Source organism: Schistocerca nitens, chromosome 1, assembly GCF_023898315.1.
Source record: "Schistocerca nitens isolate TAMUIC-IGC-003100 chromosome 1, iqSchNite1.1, whole genome shotgun sequence".
In the NCBI taxonomy this organism is placed as follows: domain Eukaryota; kingdom Metazoa; phylum Arthropoda; class Insecta; order Orthoptera; family Acrididae; genus Schistocerca; species Schistocerca nitens.
The window spans coordinates 793,660,072-793,677,036 of record NC_064614.1 but is presented as its reverse complement, the minus strand read 5'-3'; the positions used below and the strand labels follow the sequence as shown (position 1 = coordinate 793,677,036).

The following is a 16,965-nucleotide window of genomic DNA, read 5'->3' as shown; positions in this document are numbered from 1 at the left end:
CTATCTTTGTGTAAGGCTTGAATTGATTCGTATAAGTTTAGAGTATATACTGATGAGTCTTTTTGGAACGAAAAACATTCTGTGTATCAGGGTACGACAGTTCATTGGTAGGTTCGTGGAGGTCTGTGGCGTTAGACTTCTACGCACAGGTCATGCAAATTGGGGAAAAAACGGGCCGCTGGATTGTGTACGCCGTGATGGCACCCGATAGCGACCGAAATGGGTTCCATAGGATTTACAGCAGGCGAATTTGGTCGCGAGATATCGACGTGAGTCCTCTACAATGCTCCTCAAACTACTGTAGCACGGTTCTGGCAACGAGACACGGGCAATTAAGCTGCTGAAAGATACCATCGCCTTCGGGGAAGACATGAAGCATGAAGGGAAGCTGGTGGTTAGTAGTTGTGAGTGTGTCTTCGGTTACTACCACAGGTCCAATGCAAGCGCAGCAGAATGTCTCCATAGCATAATACTGCTCCCACCAGCCTGCGTCTGTGGCGCGCTGCACGTCTCGAGCCACAGTTCGCCGCGATGACGACCTGTGTGGAGACGACAATCATCGAGCTAGCGTAGCAAAAGTGTGGTCCACCCGAAGAGTCGACAAGTTTCCATTGATTGACGGTCGAATCCCGACGGTCCCATGCCCGCTGTAGTCATAACTGACGTTGTCGTTGGCTCAAGATGTGAACACGTAGGGGTGGTCTGCTTAGAAGCTCCATGTTTAACAATGAATGATGAACTGTCTACTCTGTAACACTTATGCGCGCACCAGCATTGTGCTCCTTCGGGAGAGATGCCACAGATCACCACCTATCCTACTTTACGTAGCAGACAAGCCTCTGAACCCCACGTTCTTTGAAGAGTCGTTGACGTCCAACCATCTAGCGCCGGGTGATTGTTTTACTGTCCTTCCACATCCTTCCGTTGATCCTCACGAGAGTAGCACGTGAACGTTCGACCAGCTTCGCCGTTTTCGGGATATTCGTTCACAGGCTCTGCGTAATAATAATCTGCCCTTTGTCGACGTCGCTTATCTCAACGGAATTGCCCATTTGCAACCCATATCTTCGGGATCTAGAAGAGCAGTTGAACAGAAAGGACAGGTTCTCAAAAGGAGGATATAAGATGAAGATCAACAAAAGCAAAACGAATATAGCGGAATGTAGTCGAATTAAATCAGATGATGCTCAGGGAAATTATATTAGGAAATGAGACATTTAAAGTAGTAGATGAGTTTTGCTATGTGGGAAGTAAAACAACTGATGATGGTCGAAGTAGAAAGGATATAAAATGTAGATTGGCTATGGCAAGGAAAGTGTTTCTGAAGAAGAGAAATTTGTCAACTTCGAATATAGAATTAAGTGTCAGGAAGTCTTTTCTGAAAGTATTTGTATGGAGTGAAGCAGTGTATTGCAGTGAAACATGGACAACAAATAGTTCAGACAAGAAGAGAATAGAAGCTTTTGAAATGTGGTGCTACAGAAGAATGCTCAAGATTAGATGGGTAGATCACATAACTAATGAAGAGGTACTGAATAGAACTGGGGAAAAGGGGAATTTGTGGCACAACTTGACTAGAAAATGGGATCGGTTGGTAGGACGCGTTCTGAGGCATCAAGGGATCACCAATTTATTAATTTTGGAGGGAAGCGTGTATGGTAAAAATCGTAGAGGGAGACCAAGAGATGTATACACTAAGCAAATTAAGAAGGATGTAAGGTGCAGTAGTTACTCGGAGACGAAGAGGCTTGCACAGGATAGAGTACCGTGGAGACCTGCATCAAACCAGTCTCTGGACTGAAGACCACAACAAAAACATCATCTTCGCTAGGGTGATCCCCCGTCCTTGTCTGCTCCGCTTACATATTTTTGTTTTCGCGTCACGTGCCCGCTACGCCAATAGATGGCATCCAACGTCACGGAGGGCAATGGTCATTATGTTTTGGCTGATCGGGTGACACGCTTCAGAAACCTCCCAGAAAAACGTGTTTTTTGCACGTAAAATCCTAAAGAAGCAAGATTTTTATCAAACGGTTACACTGATCTTAGACAAAGATCTGATACACCGCTGGACCAAATTTGAACCGACAGTCTCGCTCTAGTTCAAAAAATGGTTCAAATGGCTCTGAGCACTATGGGACTTAACATCTGAAGTGATCAGTCCCCTAGAACTTAGAACTACTTAAACCTAACTAACCTAAGGACATGACACACATCCATGCCCGAGGCAGGATTAGAACCTGCGACCGTAGCGGTCCCGCGGTTCCAGACTGAAGCGCCTAGAACCGCTCCTCGCTCTAGTCCAGAGTTATTTAAGGGAGACTGTTTTTGCACGTAAAATTCGAACAATGCACATACAAATGGTGCCCCTCACTGTACATTGATTTCAGCCCAGTTAAAATATTTTGCAAAAGTAATTAATCGATTCTCACCTGGGCGCCAGCTCCAGTTCGTAGTTCCAACTTGCTTAATGTGCTGTAAAATTGCTACAGTAAGACAGCTTCCAGCTACACAAGTGGCCTCTGATTCGAACTAAACCAAAAACTTTTCACCTCATGTTCCTGTTTCAAATAGAAACCGAGCACCAAGACCTGCCCCAAAACGCGATTCTGCGCGTGGCATTTTCATACATACTCCTTACAACGATTCCACGCTGTAATGATAAAGCCGGCCGAAGTGGCCGTGCGGTTAAAGGCGCTGCAGTCTAGAACCGCAAGACCGCTACGGTTGCAGGTTCGAATCCTGCCTCGGGCATGGATGTTTGTGATGTCCTTAGGTTAGTTAGGTTTAACTAGTTCTAAGTTCTAGGGGACTAATGACCTCAGCAGTTGAGTCCCATAGTGCTCAGAGCCATTTTTTTGTAATGATAAACAGTTATATATCTTTCTTGTTCACCATCAGGAAATAATAGTTTCTACTTACAAATTTCGTAGTGCCTATCTTCATATTTTCTTGTTCCGGTTTCGTAGCTCTTTTTGTGCTGACTGCCATTTGAAATCTAATGTATGTAGCGCCGGGAAATAATCTACTTCATGTAATGCATCCCATTCTGTTGCCAACTGCTGAATGTCATCGCCAACTGAGGAACTCGTACGGCCTTCACAGGTTGGTGGGTCCGCTGTACGCTGACGGCATGACGGCGCCCCGCATCAGTGTGTCGGGCAACCAGCTGCCGCTGCCGCGGATCGTGTCCCGGACGATGCACCCCGATGAGGGCTACCACGACCACGCGGGCACTGTCATGGTCATCGCCTGGGGGCAGTTCATGGACCACGACTACACACTCACTGCCACCCCGCTCGGTAAGTGGTTTACACATATTACCGCTTCACTGGTTAGATTTCCTCTCGAACCATTAGAAAATGGATGTTTCCGCTCCTGACGATATTACTCTCACTGAACTTACAAGAGGGTAACAGAGAGAGAGAGAGAGAGCACACACTTGCCGAGAACCACATAGTGTCCCAAGGTTTTAATTATCTCTGCAAAGTGTCCAGTAGATTCAGGGCATGACATCAGTGTTGATGATAAGGTCACAAGCTGTGTTATGGTCATGTACCTACTTGAGAACACCACACCAAGTGCTACCACCGACAGGCATCACACGACGACCTTTTATTTCCATCTCGATCTATAATTCGGCCCACACAACACTACACACGAACCTTCCAGGTAAATTAAAAATGTGTACCGGACTGGAACTCGAACGTAGGACAGGTGAAAAGACCTTTTGTTTCGATAAAGTGCCACTACTGGTATTAGATGCTGATATGAAAATGAAGAAGGAGATCCTGAAAGTGACCGTTTAGACCACAGCATTACATGGAAACCCGGAGAAGAAAACTCTGAAATCGTTTGAAATATGATGCCATCCTACAGCGTTAAAAATTAAGTAGCCGGATAAAGAAAGTAAGAAATGTTCTAAAAATATGAAGCGAAATAAACCTAGGGAAGCTGCTTACCAGAGAAAGGGACAGGTTAGAGAAGCGCTTGAAGGAGAAGTATAGCGCCAAAATACACTATCTGATCAAAAATATCCGAACACCGCTATGTAACGCACAATTTACCACTAGATGTCACAAGAGGCGCATCCGACAGGGTTTGGATTTGGCTGATGCCTCTTCAATGTTACCTGCCATCATGTAGACCCAGCACTAAAGTACGGAGGATATGATGGTATGGAATGGTGGTGCTTCTCGCGATTAGGGTGTCGTCCCCTTATGGTGCTTAAGAAACCATTAGATGCAGAAACCGCTGAGCTTATTATACAGGATTGTGTACTGCGTAGCAGAGGAACAGTTCGGAGACGACTGTTTGTGCCAGCATGACAATGCACCCCGTTGTAAAAGCAATGGTTTGTGGACAGTAACTTCCCTGAAATTGACTGACCTGCCCAGAGCCACACCATGAACCCCGTGCAACGCCTTTGGGGTTAGAACGTTGACCCCCAGCGTCAAATCACTACCTACTCTGGTTTCAGCTCTCGAGGAAGAATGGGCTATCATCCCTCCAAAGATAGTTAGACATCGTATTGAAAATGTAAAAGGTGGTCACGACTCATTTTAATGTCAATCGGTATCCGGATACTTCTGAGCAGATAGTATGGTAGACTATTAAATTACGGAGGATATTGAACGTAGTAGCAACAGAGATGCAAAGTGTAGCGTTGTAAAAGACACGATGGAAGTCACCATTCAACCAGCCAATAGAGTAATTGCAAAAAAATATCGAACACCATCTCCTTTCCCTGTCACTGAACGTGTGTTCCATGCATCTCAATTAATAGTTCACTGCATCAAATTGTCAATTTGCTACACCTTTATTTTGTCTTTTCACAAAATGTTTCACTTAGGAAATAGGCTCATAGTAAGCAAGAGATGTGAGGGTGTTGTCCTCTTTGTATATGTATTCCTTTCACATGAACCACAGGCTGAATCGGTTACACTGTATCTGTAAAAAACCCGCATCGCGAGCGCCCGCATCGACGATTGTATCATTCAGGCAATCCTGCTGAGCACTATCACTGCCTTTAACCACGCTGAAACATCTGCAACAGGTAGAAACATGTATTTTCACTGTATAACCTTCAGAGGTTGCAGCTTCTTGATCAGATAAAAATTTTTTCTTCTGTATTCTTACAGTGACATGTGTTAAGCAATTTCCCGAAAATACAGCAGTGCTTGTGCTGATTCGCCTCACCATCTTTCCGTCTTCTTCTCCTTCTCTTTCTCTTCCTTCATTGCCACCTTTCCAACCTTTCACTCTTTCCTCATCTTTCTTTATTTCTATATCTTCCAGTATTTACATTCAATGTGCCGGAGAACTCGCTGCTGTGCATTATTCAGCGGAGTGGCTGGCTGTATGCGTGCTAAATACAAGAGTTTCTTGTTCCCTCAGTCCCGTCAAAGGAGCACGTGGTTAAGCACATACGGACAACGAAACGTTAATTTCACGTTTTACTGGCGCTTGTAAGAGTGGAGACTATGGTTTGGCTGCGCGTAACAAACACTTTTGAGGCAGCGGTAGTTAAGAATTTTATTACAGAAAAGCGTTAACAGAGCGGAACTTGCACGATCATACCAATTATTTACGATGTGTCCCTACTGTTGTAAGGTTTCTCTGCCATTAAGGCTCGTTATTTCAGTAAGAGATAACGGTAGCTGAAGAGTTTTTACAGACGTCTACGACACTTTCATTGACATTCGAACGAAATAGCGCTAAAGAGGTTACCTCGCTGGCGTGGGAGTTCCTTTCACCGTCGTACTAACAGCAGGGCCTCTGCACGGATTTTTTAATGTACTTTACCGCTGTAGCTGACGATGCTGTTTCCGGATATGATGTTTTGCTCTGATTCTGTTTCCTTTCACTAAAGATGTTCTTATTTCTCAAGACTATATAGCTCACAAAATATTTTCTTCTGTCGTATCGGTTGAATTCTTGGCAGTCACGCATCATGTTAATAACTGCAAAGAAGAACAAAGCAGCTACATTTTAGGCCACAGGACTTTGAGCATTCTAACACTTAGAACATACACTCCTGGAAATTGAAATAAGAACACTGTGAATTCATTGTCCCAGGAAGGGGAAACTTTATTGACACATTCCTGGGGTCAGATACATCACATGATCACACTGACAGAACCACAGGCACATAGACACAGGCAACAGAGCATGCACAATGTCGGCACTAGTACAGTGTATATCCACCTTTCGCAGCAATGCAGGCTGCTATTCTCCCATGGAGACGATCGTAGAGATGCTGGATGTAGTCCTGTGGAACGGCTTGCCATGCCATTTCCACCTGGCGCCTCAGTTGGACCAGCGTTCGTGCTGGACGTGCAGACCGCGTGAGATGACGCTTCATCCAGTCCCAAACATGCTCAATGGGGGACAGATCCGGAGATCTTGCTGGCCAGGGTAGTTGACTTACACCTTCTAGAGCACGTTGGGTGGCACGGGATACATGCGGACGTGCATTGTCCTGTTGGAACAGCAAGTTCCCTTGCCGGTCTAGGAATGGTAGAACGATGGGTTCGATGACGGTTTGGATGTACCGTGCACTATTCAGTGTCCCCTCGACGATCACCAGTGGTGTACGGCCAGTGTAGGAGATCGCTCCCCACACCATGATGCCGGGTGTTGGCCCTGTGTGCCTCGGTCGTATGCAGTCCTGATTGTGGCGCTCACCTGCACGGCGCCAAACACGCATACGACCATCATTGGCACCAAGGCAGAAGCGACTCTCATCGCTGAAGACGACACGTCTCCATTCGTCCCTCCATTCACGCCTGTCGCGACACCACTGGAGGCTGGCTGCACGATGTTGGGGCGTGAGCGGAAGACGGCCTAACGGTGTGCGGGAACGTAGCCCAGCTTCATGGAGACGGTTGCGAATGGTCCTCGCCGATACCCCAGGAGCAACAGTGTCCCTAATTTGCTGGGAAGTGGCGGTGCGGTCCCCTACGGCACTGCGTAGGATCCTACGGTCTTGGCGTGCATCCGTGCGTCGCTGCAGTCCGGTCCCAGGTCGACGGGCACGTGCACCTTCCGCCGACCACTGGCGACAACATCGATGTACTGTGGAGACCTCACGCCCCACGTGTTGAGCAATTCGGCGGTACGTCCACCCGGCCTCCCGCATGCCCACTATACGCCCTCGCTCAAAGTCCGTCAACTGCACATACGGTTCACGTCCACGCTGTCGCGGCATGCTACCAGTGTTAAAGACTGCGATGGAGCTCCGTACGCCACGGCAAACTGGCTGACACTGACGGCGGCGGGGCACAAATGCTGCGCAGCTAGCGCCATTCGACGGCCAACACCGCGGTTCCTGGTGTGTCCGCTGTGCCGTGCGTGTGATCATTGCTTGTACAGCCCTCTCGCAGTGTCCGGAGCAAGTATGGTGGGTCTGACACACCGGTGTCAATGTGTTCTTTTTTCCATTTCCAGGAGTGTATTAACAAGACTGAAACACAGACGCATTAAGAACAAAACTGATTCCAGTTTAGTTGAAGCCTTCGCATTACAGCTCAGAAAACTTCAGTCAACATAAAAATTTACGTAACTTTCGTGGACTTCAGGAAAACATTTGACACTGACAGCCGGAACAAACTAATGGTAATTCTAAAGATCGTTAAACTAGACTAAGAATAAATAAAGAATTATACAAAGAACAAACACCGGCCGGAGTGGCCGAGCGGTTCTAGTCGCTACAGTCTGGAACCGCGCGACCGCTACGGTCGCAGGTTCGAATCCTGCCTCGGGCATGGCTGTGTGTGATGTCCTTAGGTTAGTTAGGTTTAAGTAGTTCTAAGTTCTAGGGGACTGATGACTTCAGAAGTTAAGTCTCATAGTGCTCAGAGCCATTTGAACCAATTTTTTGAACAAACGGCAATCCTAAAGGTGAGAAATGTACAAAGAGAAGCTAGAATTCTTAAATGTGTTAGACAAGTTTGCAGCGTCTCCTCCCCTTTCAGCATCTACAAAGAACATACAATAACTGAGTACAGGTATCAGAATAAATGTAGAAACAAAATGTCGAAATAAACTAAAAAGAGACAGCAGTACGCTTGTGCTTAATCAAAAGAAGTAAATACCAAAATCAGAGGAAATAAAATAAAAGAAACAAGATTATACAGATATTTAGGAAGTAAGGAACGCGAACAATAAGTGAAAATGAAATCTCTTCAAGGATTTGAAGTATGGTACTGCTGATGGCTGTTAAAATGGATAGATATAACCACCAACCAAGGAGTCTTGCAAAGAAGTGACGAAAAAAGTTCACTTAGGAGAACAACAGCGCGAAGACGACACGAGTTTATTGAGAAAATAGTACGACACAGCCAGTTCGTTTTAAGGGGCTCCGGAAAGGCTCAAAATCATGAAAAGTTCAATTTTTACTTTTTTCCGTTTTCTGAATCTGCAGACTATTACCTTTTAATAGATATATAATTTATTCAATTCCGAAGACTACAACTATTTTTAAATTGTTTTTGAAATGTGTTCTACATGGGCGTGACCCACTGTGGCGCTGTTAAACTGCTGTCAAATGGTGTTATTATTAACGTCCGTGTTCATCAGGTACATTTTAGTGATGTGAGATAAAGTATGTGTTGTGGCTAACCTGTGATGGTTCAATATATATCGCTGATGTGATTGTCGATTGTTTCATGTTTATTTACTCTGTCGTTATCTCGAAAATATTCGTAATTAATTCTGTTTCTTGAGTCTCTGTTTTGTTGAAGTATAATAATGAGTAAAAGTAAAGTTATTAGAAATCCTCTGAAGGCTTTTAAGAAAAGGAGAAATGTTGGAAAGCCAAAGGTATGTGTTATTACTGTAAACAATAAAGACGATGAAAATCCCCAACATAGCTTGTGTCCCAAAGAAGAAGACGGTGTAAATATAACAAAGGACTGCTAACTGGTGAAGTGTACACTCATAAGCATAGTCTGCCTCATGCAATAATGGAGGTGATAAAACCTATTTTCAGAGACTTAGCAGCACCTGAACTGTTGAAAAAGTGTATTCACAGAAAAACTCAAAACCCCAATGAAAGTGTAAATAGTGTTATATGGTCGAGAATCCCCAAGACTGTATTTGTTGGAATAGAAACACTTCACTTTGGTGTGTATGATGCTGTTGCGACTTTCAATGATGGCAACATTGTAAGGTGCAAGGTATTTAGAGATATGGGAATGAAGATAGGTTCTAATATGGTACGAGCGATGCTTGCTTTAGACAAGGAACGCCTTCGGGCTGCAGACAGGGCTGTAAAGAGTCTAGAAATACAAGCAAGAGTAAACAGGAGGCGGAACAAGAGGAAGCTGGAGGAGGAGATTGCAGAGGATGAAGATAATCCATCCTATGGACCTGGAATGCACTAAAAAGTTAATCCAATCTTTGTCGCTCGATTCCCAAAACTTATATTTTCTCATACTAATTACATGTTTTCTAAGGATCATCCAAACATATTTGTTTCAAACTTTCAGTAAATGTTACACAGTACCTTCTGCATAATTTAACACAGCCTTTTTCCAAAAAACTGTATATTTTTGAATATATAAATAAATAAATGCAAAAAAATGTGATGCCCTCCCTTTCCCCAGAAGAGTAGGAACACCATTATTAAGAACTGACCTTTTCTAATTAAAAAATCCTCCTCTAATATTTTCTTCTGCTCCAACAATACGTCTTAACGCTTTGTAAGTGGTGTTACACTCTCATAAAACCGTGAATCACTCACATAGCCGTGCTCTTTATGTACGACAGACGAGAAATACGCTGACCAGTCGCATTAATGTTATCGCCTGTCGAAACCCTGAATGACCGCTGCAGGGTGTGCTGGAAGAGATCAGTGAGGGAGGGTCTCGAAGGTACCGAAAGTAATGTGGAGCCACGCTGACTCCAGTCGAATAGACAGCTGCATAAGGTTTCTTGGTTGAGGATCCGTGGCACGAACCGTCCGATCGAGGTGGTCCCACAGAGTCTTGAATGGGTCTAAATCCGAGGAGTTTGATAGCTAAGGGAGTACAGTAAACTCATCCTGGTGCTCTTCGAACCTCGTACGTACACTGTCACCTGTTGTGGCACGTTGCATTGTTCTGCTGATAGATGCCGTCATGCCGAAGGAAAACAAACTGCATAAAGGGGTGGACATGGTCTCCAAGGATAGATGCATACTTGTTTGGATCCAATCTGCTTCCAGAATAACTAGATTGCCCAAAGAATGGCACGAAAACATTCCACAGACCATAACACTCACTCCTTGCTTCCTTTCAGACGCTTCACGCTCTACACGCCGATGGATCATAAAGCGTAAGTCATCTGTAAAGACCATCTGTCGCCATTCAGTGGACGCCCATTTGCGGTATTGCCGTGCAAATTCTAGCTTTCGTCACCGATGAACAGCAGTCGGCGTGGGTGCATGAACCAAGCGCTTGCTGCGGAGGCCCACACGCAGCAGTCGTTGAAGAGACACTGCTGGTACCCCCTTGGTTCATCTGGGCGGTCAGTTGGTCAACAGCTGCACGTCTATTCGCCCGTATACATCTCCGAAGCTTCGGCGCCGGTTTTGGATAGTGACATTTTGCTCTGCTCTGTATACTTTACCAGCAGCTGCACGCGAACAGTTTAGAAACTTATCCCTTTCGGAAATGCTTCCAACCTTGCCCCGAAAGCTAATGAGCACGCCCTTTTGGATGTCAGATAAGTCGCTTCGTTTCCACATTACGACAACGACTGCACTGTTTTCTCACGTCTCCCGACACGTTTTATGTACCCTTCCCTTCTAGTACTGCCACCTGCCATCTGTGTGTAGTTATTGCACGATTTTGTCGAATGTAAGTGGTGATCGTGTAATTGATGCGTATTAAAATGAAGAAACCTTGTTGATAGTATATTGCGACAGTGTTTAGTCCTCGGTCACGGTATCGCTACGGCACTGAACCAAAGACATCCCTGTACAAGCAATGGTCATAATAGTATCTCTGGCGTATGAAATACGAGATCACTGCAGTTCCTCCCTCTTGTCAGTTCTCTTACATTTTCCACAGAACAACTATCGGATGGAATGAAATCACTTAAAATTCGTTTACAGAGTTTCTTGTTCCTCTCGCCTGCTCTGAGCTAAGGAATTCTCGGAACGAATTTCCGATGGTATCATTTTTCTACCTGTTGTTAAATAGGACTCCAGCTATATCTGAACTCATGGAACATTGTGGCCTTAGAAAATTTCATAAACTGAACTCGAGATCAATATTTAAAACCTTTCCACTTATGTCATCGAGCATTTCAAGTGGGTGCCTTTAGGTTCTAATTGAAAATTCTTTGAGTTGGCACACCATTAAAAAATGAGCCATCCGATTGTGCCTCATAACCCTTTTAGAGTTTTATTTACTCTTCGAGACTTTTCAGAAGTCTTGCGCCTGGTGAAATTAACCTTTGAATGGGACTCAGCTTGAGCTGGTAGAAACCTAAAATTTCCTCAGTTTGGTCAAACAATGACGTCGAATTTTCTACCAGACATTACCTACCAGGTATACCCATACCTACCGATATAACAGGTATTTTAGATACTGAAATGAAATAATAAAGAAACAGTAATTAAATAATAACATCTGAATATTCCCGAGTTAAACGAGTCTCGCACTTAATACTCAGTAGTCATGCACAAAGTGCAAAAAAAGCTACTTTCAGACCTTCAAGGCATTATCAATTGCATGAAACAGATTAGTTTATTGTAGCCGCTAGGGACTTAAATTTCAAAGAAGAAGATAGCAGGTGTTTCATCTGTTCTTGGGGCAGTAACCTTTTTACAACAGCAATTAATACGCGATCAGAAAGAATAACTCTAGATCAAACACCGTTATTTGTTTTTAGGTTTACTCCAACAAATTTAATAGTGAATTGGATTTTTAATAATGTATTGTTTACAGTTAGACCTGTAAATAGTATATATCACTGAAGTGAAGTGAGAACGTTAGTGGCTACGTTTTTCGTTACTGGTATACTGCTACAAGAATAATAATTCAAAATTTTCACCTTAAACCTTCGACAAGGAAGCATATTTGTTGAGAAGCGACTGTCGACTTCATCAAAGATTTCTGAAGTTTGGCTGATAAATTTAACAGAACAATATCACAATATATTTAATAGTTTCTCGAGAAGTAAAAATAGTTCGCTTCAGCAGAACGACAGGTCATTGAAAGATTATGGATAATACTTATAACACCCACAATAATCTTGTTCGGCGTTTTCTCCTCTCCTTGACAGTATTCATATTCACTGATGAAATGTTATCAGAGACGTTTTCGTCACAATCTGAGATATTGTGACACAACACTAGGACAAAAAATACCATTGTTCCTCATTAATAAAGATATGATTGCGCCATAAAAGAGTTCAATATTCAGTCACAAAAATCTTTGATATTTGGAAATTTTGGAAATTTGTGGTAAGATCCTGTGGGACCAGACTGCTAAGGGCATCGGTCCCTAAGCTTACATACTACTTAAACTAACTTACGCTAAGGACAACACACACACCCATGCCCGAGGAAGGACTCGAACCTCCGACGGGGAAAAGGGGGGGGGGGGGTCGCCAACAGTGGCAAGGCGCCCTAGACCACCCGGCTACCCCGCGCGCCGCCTAATTGCAGGAAATGTATGACGTAGCAAAACAAACTTCAAATGTCTCTCGTAATAGCATTACCTCTGCAGAAATCGTTCGGCAGCCGAACAGTTCAAGATGGTGATCTCCTGGGTTACGATGTTCCATAGACGAATTTTTAATTAAAAACTCATACTACGTACAGCTAAAACCAACTAAGTTTTAATCACTCCAGCAGTACTGAAGACTAATACGAGATTCAGACACAATATTTTAATCATCAGCTCAAAAAATAAAGTTACTCAATTAATTTCTTTGTTTGTTTGCGGCACATGTCCACAGTCCTAGGTCACAATGAAATCCATCGCCACACTACCGTGGCACACTGCTAGAGTAAACAAAACAAAATGGCGCAGCCAGGGATATAGTTATGTATCGTACAGTACTTCGTTTTCGACATTTGTTGAGGAACAATGCTGCAAAAATTCATGCTGAGCTGCTGGAAGTGTACGGCATAACCTAGCGGTTAGGTGACAGCCAAACAAGGATGAATGACTAACAGGAGTCCGCGCATACTTGTCATCATCTGTTTTGCCCAAATGTATGGTATTTTCAGGTCTTCGCCGGAAATGAGAGTGAAAGAAGTCGAAGCTCCCGATGGCAAAGCTTTTAGAGAAAATAGCGTTTTCGGCGCAAGCTGGGCGAGGCATCAGCCATTTTTAACATAGTTTTACGACACTGAATAGTGAGGGGTAGAAATTTTACTAAAACTCATTAACTTTGCCATGCCAGAGACAGAGTCGGAAGCCGGAAGCGAACCAGTATGTTGTGAGTGGGTCAGGCCCTCGACACGTTACGATACCACCTTCTGAGTGAGAATATGCATTTATCAGGCAGAAGCCTGCGACAGAAACCAAAGGAAGCGAAACAATCATATCCGTTAGCTCATAAGACACGGTGCAAGAAACTCTTATCTTTTACACCAGAACACGTAGTAAGGAACCTACGCGGCAGTTAACAGCCTGTTAGGTCAATATAGCAGAATTAGAACACATGTGGTCATTACGAACTGAGCCTCACGTCATAGCCTCACTCTTACCCCAATAAATACTCCAGCGTTCCAGCCCTCAAGATGAGTTGATCATTGGGATTGATGGCATTCACAGTAATAGCTCTCGATTCCATGATTGAAACACTGTAGTGAATCTATGACGTAGAAGCTCCAGCACAGTCTATGTACTCAAGATGATGATCTTCACCTGGTCAACTGCATGCTGCTTGTTGCCCACCATCTGTTGATGGAGAAGCTGACTTCCTTCTGACAACACCAAGTAGCAGGGTTAATAGGGTACTGCCAGCACTGAATTTCAGCGCATGAGCCAGCAACATGGTTTCTCGGGTTCAATGTTCCTGTTCAACACTCAAAGTACTGCAGGTGCTGAAACCTAACAGGTCGTAGGGAGGAGGTCAACTGACCACATGACTACCAAAACAGGTACTTCACAGATGGATCGTCAAAGATCACCATAGAATTCAGAGTGCGACTGAGGACACTCCAGGCAGCCAATGCGACATCACTCCGTACTGGGAAACGGCCGCCCCTGCTCGCCAGAAACTAGCAGTGGCTCCAGGGTCGCTAATATCCTATCCTGGGCTTGTATCTGCTGAGCTGAGTGGGCAGACATCAGCTAGAAATCAACGCACAGCTGAATGAACAAAAGCCTAGGCTGGTGCTAGGCTGGTGCGGAAGAACGACGACTTGTGGATTCATCGTAAAAACAGAGTAATCAGTAATTTTCTCATTTTGCACACATTATAAACGCCACATTTTTACAATTCCATGTTTGTTCTAAAGATTCTATAGAAAACAAACATAGTCTATATTCATTGCACAGTTTTGGCAGCAGAGCGCGTATCATGTGCTGGTGATGTACAATGGAATGTATTTCAATGCAGTTTTCTCGAGAAGTGATTTCTTTTTCTCTCTCGTTAAGAGCAGTATATAAGGTTTTTGATCGAATTCCTTATCTGATCGTATCAACAGACATCGCATAATTGCACCAACGAAATGCATCTGGTTGGATCATTTTAATACTGCACGATGGCAATCGTCCTTCACCTCGAAAACTCTCGTCGTATAGTTGCAGATCCGATTAACAGAAGAAATTTGTTCTCCTTCACGTAAGTCTTCATCACATCAGGCAATTTTTATGTGACGGTGTTGTAAGTTTCCCAGATTTTGAAGAAGTAATGACGAGATTTCTATATTTGCCACGTACTCACCCACCGTTTCTTGAATCCGCGGTCCGCAAGAGTCAGTACTCTCTTGCAGGCATACGTATACTCTTCGCCATAATTTTCCAGTGAGGGCTACAGCATGCTGCGCTGTATACGAGTGGGTTACTTTGTTCATTTTCGGTTTATTTCCGGTGTAAGTGAAGTAAAAATAAAAGAAGTTTCCGCCTAGGGACTCTGCCTCACGATCCACTGAATCCGTTCTGTACTGTATTCATTGCGCCAACCGCTGGATGAAAAATTACGCTAACGTAAGTAGATCATGCCTCAACCGACGGCGCCGGAATGCTGTTTTTTCTACACCCTTGGCCATCTGGAACTCCCTCTTCTGTCACTTTCATTTCTGGCCACGCACCTGCTTGTATCACCAATTTGGACGAGATCGATAACGACGAGTACGCGCAGACTCAATGTAAAAGGAAAGTGGCAGAACATGTTTCTGTTTAGAACCAGGAATCATTAGAGAAGTGGAGGTCCTGGTGATCAAAGACCGACATATTATAATTGAGGTTACTGTGGAAAAAGTGGAAATGGTCACGGATCAGTTTTCAGTAATTGGACAGTGGCCGACGTTCGCCACTGCTGGGTTCCGCAACTTTTCACACACACTCAAATTGCGAGCCGAGTCGGAGCAGCAGTTGAAATGTTGGAACTGTATCAGGTAATGCAAATGACTTCTTTACCCAGCTAACCGCCATGGAGGAGTCCTAAGAGCAAAGACCGAACCAAGGAATGGGAATATTTTGACTTCCCATCGCCCGAAAATGTGAAGACGAACAATTATCGGCCAAGATGACGGTGTATGTTAATTTAATTCCTTTTTTATTTATTTATAGGGACTAGTTTGGTGCAGTGCTAACAGATTATGCTTCTAAAAGGAAAACTGTCACACAAACGTACTACAGAAATTTCGACAAGAAATTAAATCGGCACCTATGGACAAGATAAGTGCTTTATTGTAAGTGGAGAAGTGACCGCCACATCGCTTTTAGGCAATGTGTTTCCCGACTAGTTAACGGGAGACTGTCAAGACGAAGCATTGCGGGAAGCTGTTTAAGAAGGTGGTTTCGCTCCACGTCACAGTTCCACATCATTCTGCCCAGGACTTGTTCTTCCTCACGACCCGTACTATCCTTCATGATACTCCGTGACTTCTTCCTCTTTCCTTGGACGAACAATCCATTGCGTGGCACATATTTCCGGAATGACGATGAGGTGCTTTTCGGAGTAGAAAGTTTCCTGAATCGCCAAATATGCAGACTTCCACAACCACGGGCTGCGCCTAGTCAGCCATCTTTGGTTAAAAATGTGTCATACTGCGAAAGGATTAACTCCATCGCTAAGTTTCTCAGTCACAGTTTGATTAATCAAAACTCTGTGATTAACTCTTGTATTCAGATTGGCTACAATACGCTGGAGTCGAGATTGCGGGTTGTTTCGCATTAAAGCTGTCATCTACCCGAACGTCGGTTTCAACACCTGAGTTGTTACGACAGGTCGTATTGCAGGCGGTATGCCCTCTCTCCCTCAGGCCTTTTGCTCTCAAGTCTCATTGCAGCGATATAAATACATTTATCAGTATTCTGCCAACCATTATATACTGCCGTGATGAAGGACTCAGTGAATCAGTATCATTTCAAAATCTCTCCGTTTTATCTATGAATGATGAGTGGCAGGAACGACAATCAGTAAGTGTCTGTGTAATCCCAAATTCCTCTAATAATACTCTCAATATAACCACATGAGGTGTGTATCGGAGGCATAGGTCCTTAAGGGACAGTCAAACGAAAACGACACAAATGGTGAAAAAAATAAGTAAACTGCTAATTATTTCAAAAGTAATAGCCCTAACTGTGAACACATTTACCCCACAATGCGACAAGACGGTCAGTGTCTTCATGGACAAGTGTCCTGTTGGTTATGTAACCATGATTCTGGCCAGGTGTGCATCTCCTGGTCCGACGCAAGTCGACGATCACGAATGTCTTTCTTCACTGTCCCACAAATGTGGAAATGGCGTGGGGAGATACCGGGACGGTATCGTGAATGTGATTTCTATTG

The 16,965-nt window shown here is 44.1% G+C and overlaps 1 protein-coding gene across 1 annotated transcript in view; it reads left to right on the top strand.

Moving 5' to 3' along the window:
• The window catches only part of LOC126262357 (peroxidase-like), a 291,332-nt gene that overhangs the window by 207,019 nt on the left and 67,348 nt on the right, over nt 1-16,965 (top strand). The window contains exon 6 of the mRNA XM_049958941.1: nt 3,106-3,302. Coding sequence (XP_049814898.1) covers nt 3,106-3,302 — 197 coding nt within the window. The remainder of the gene's footprint in view (nt 1-3,105; nt 3,303-16,965) is intronic.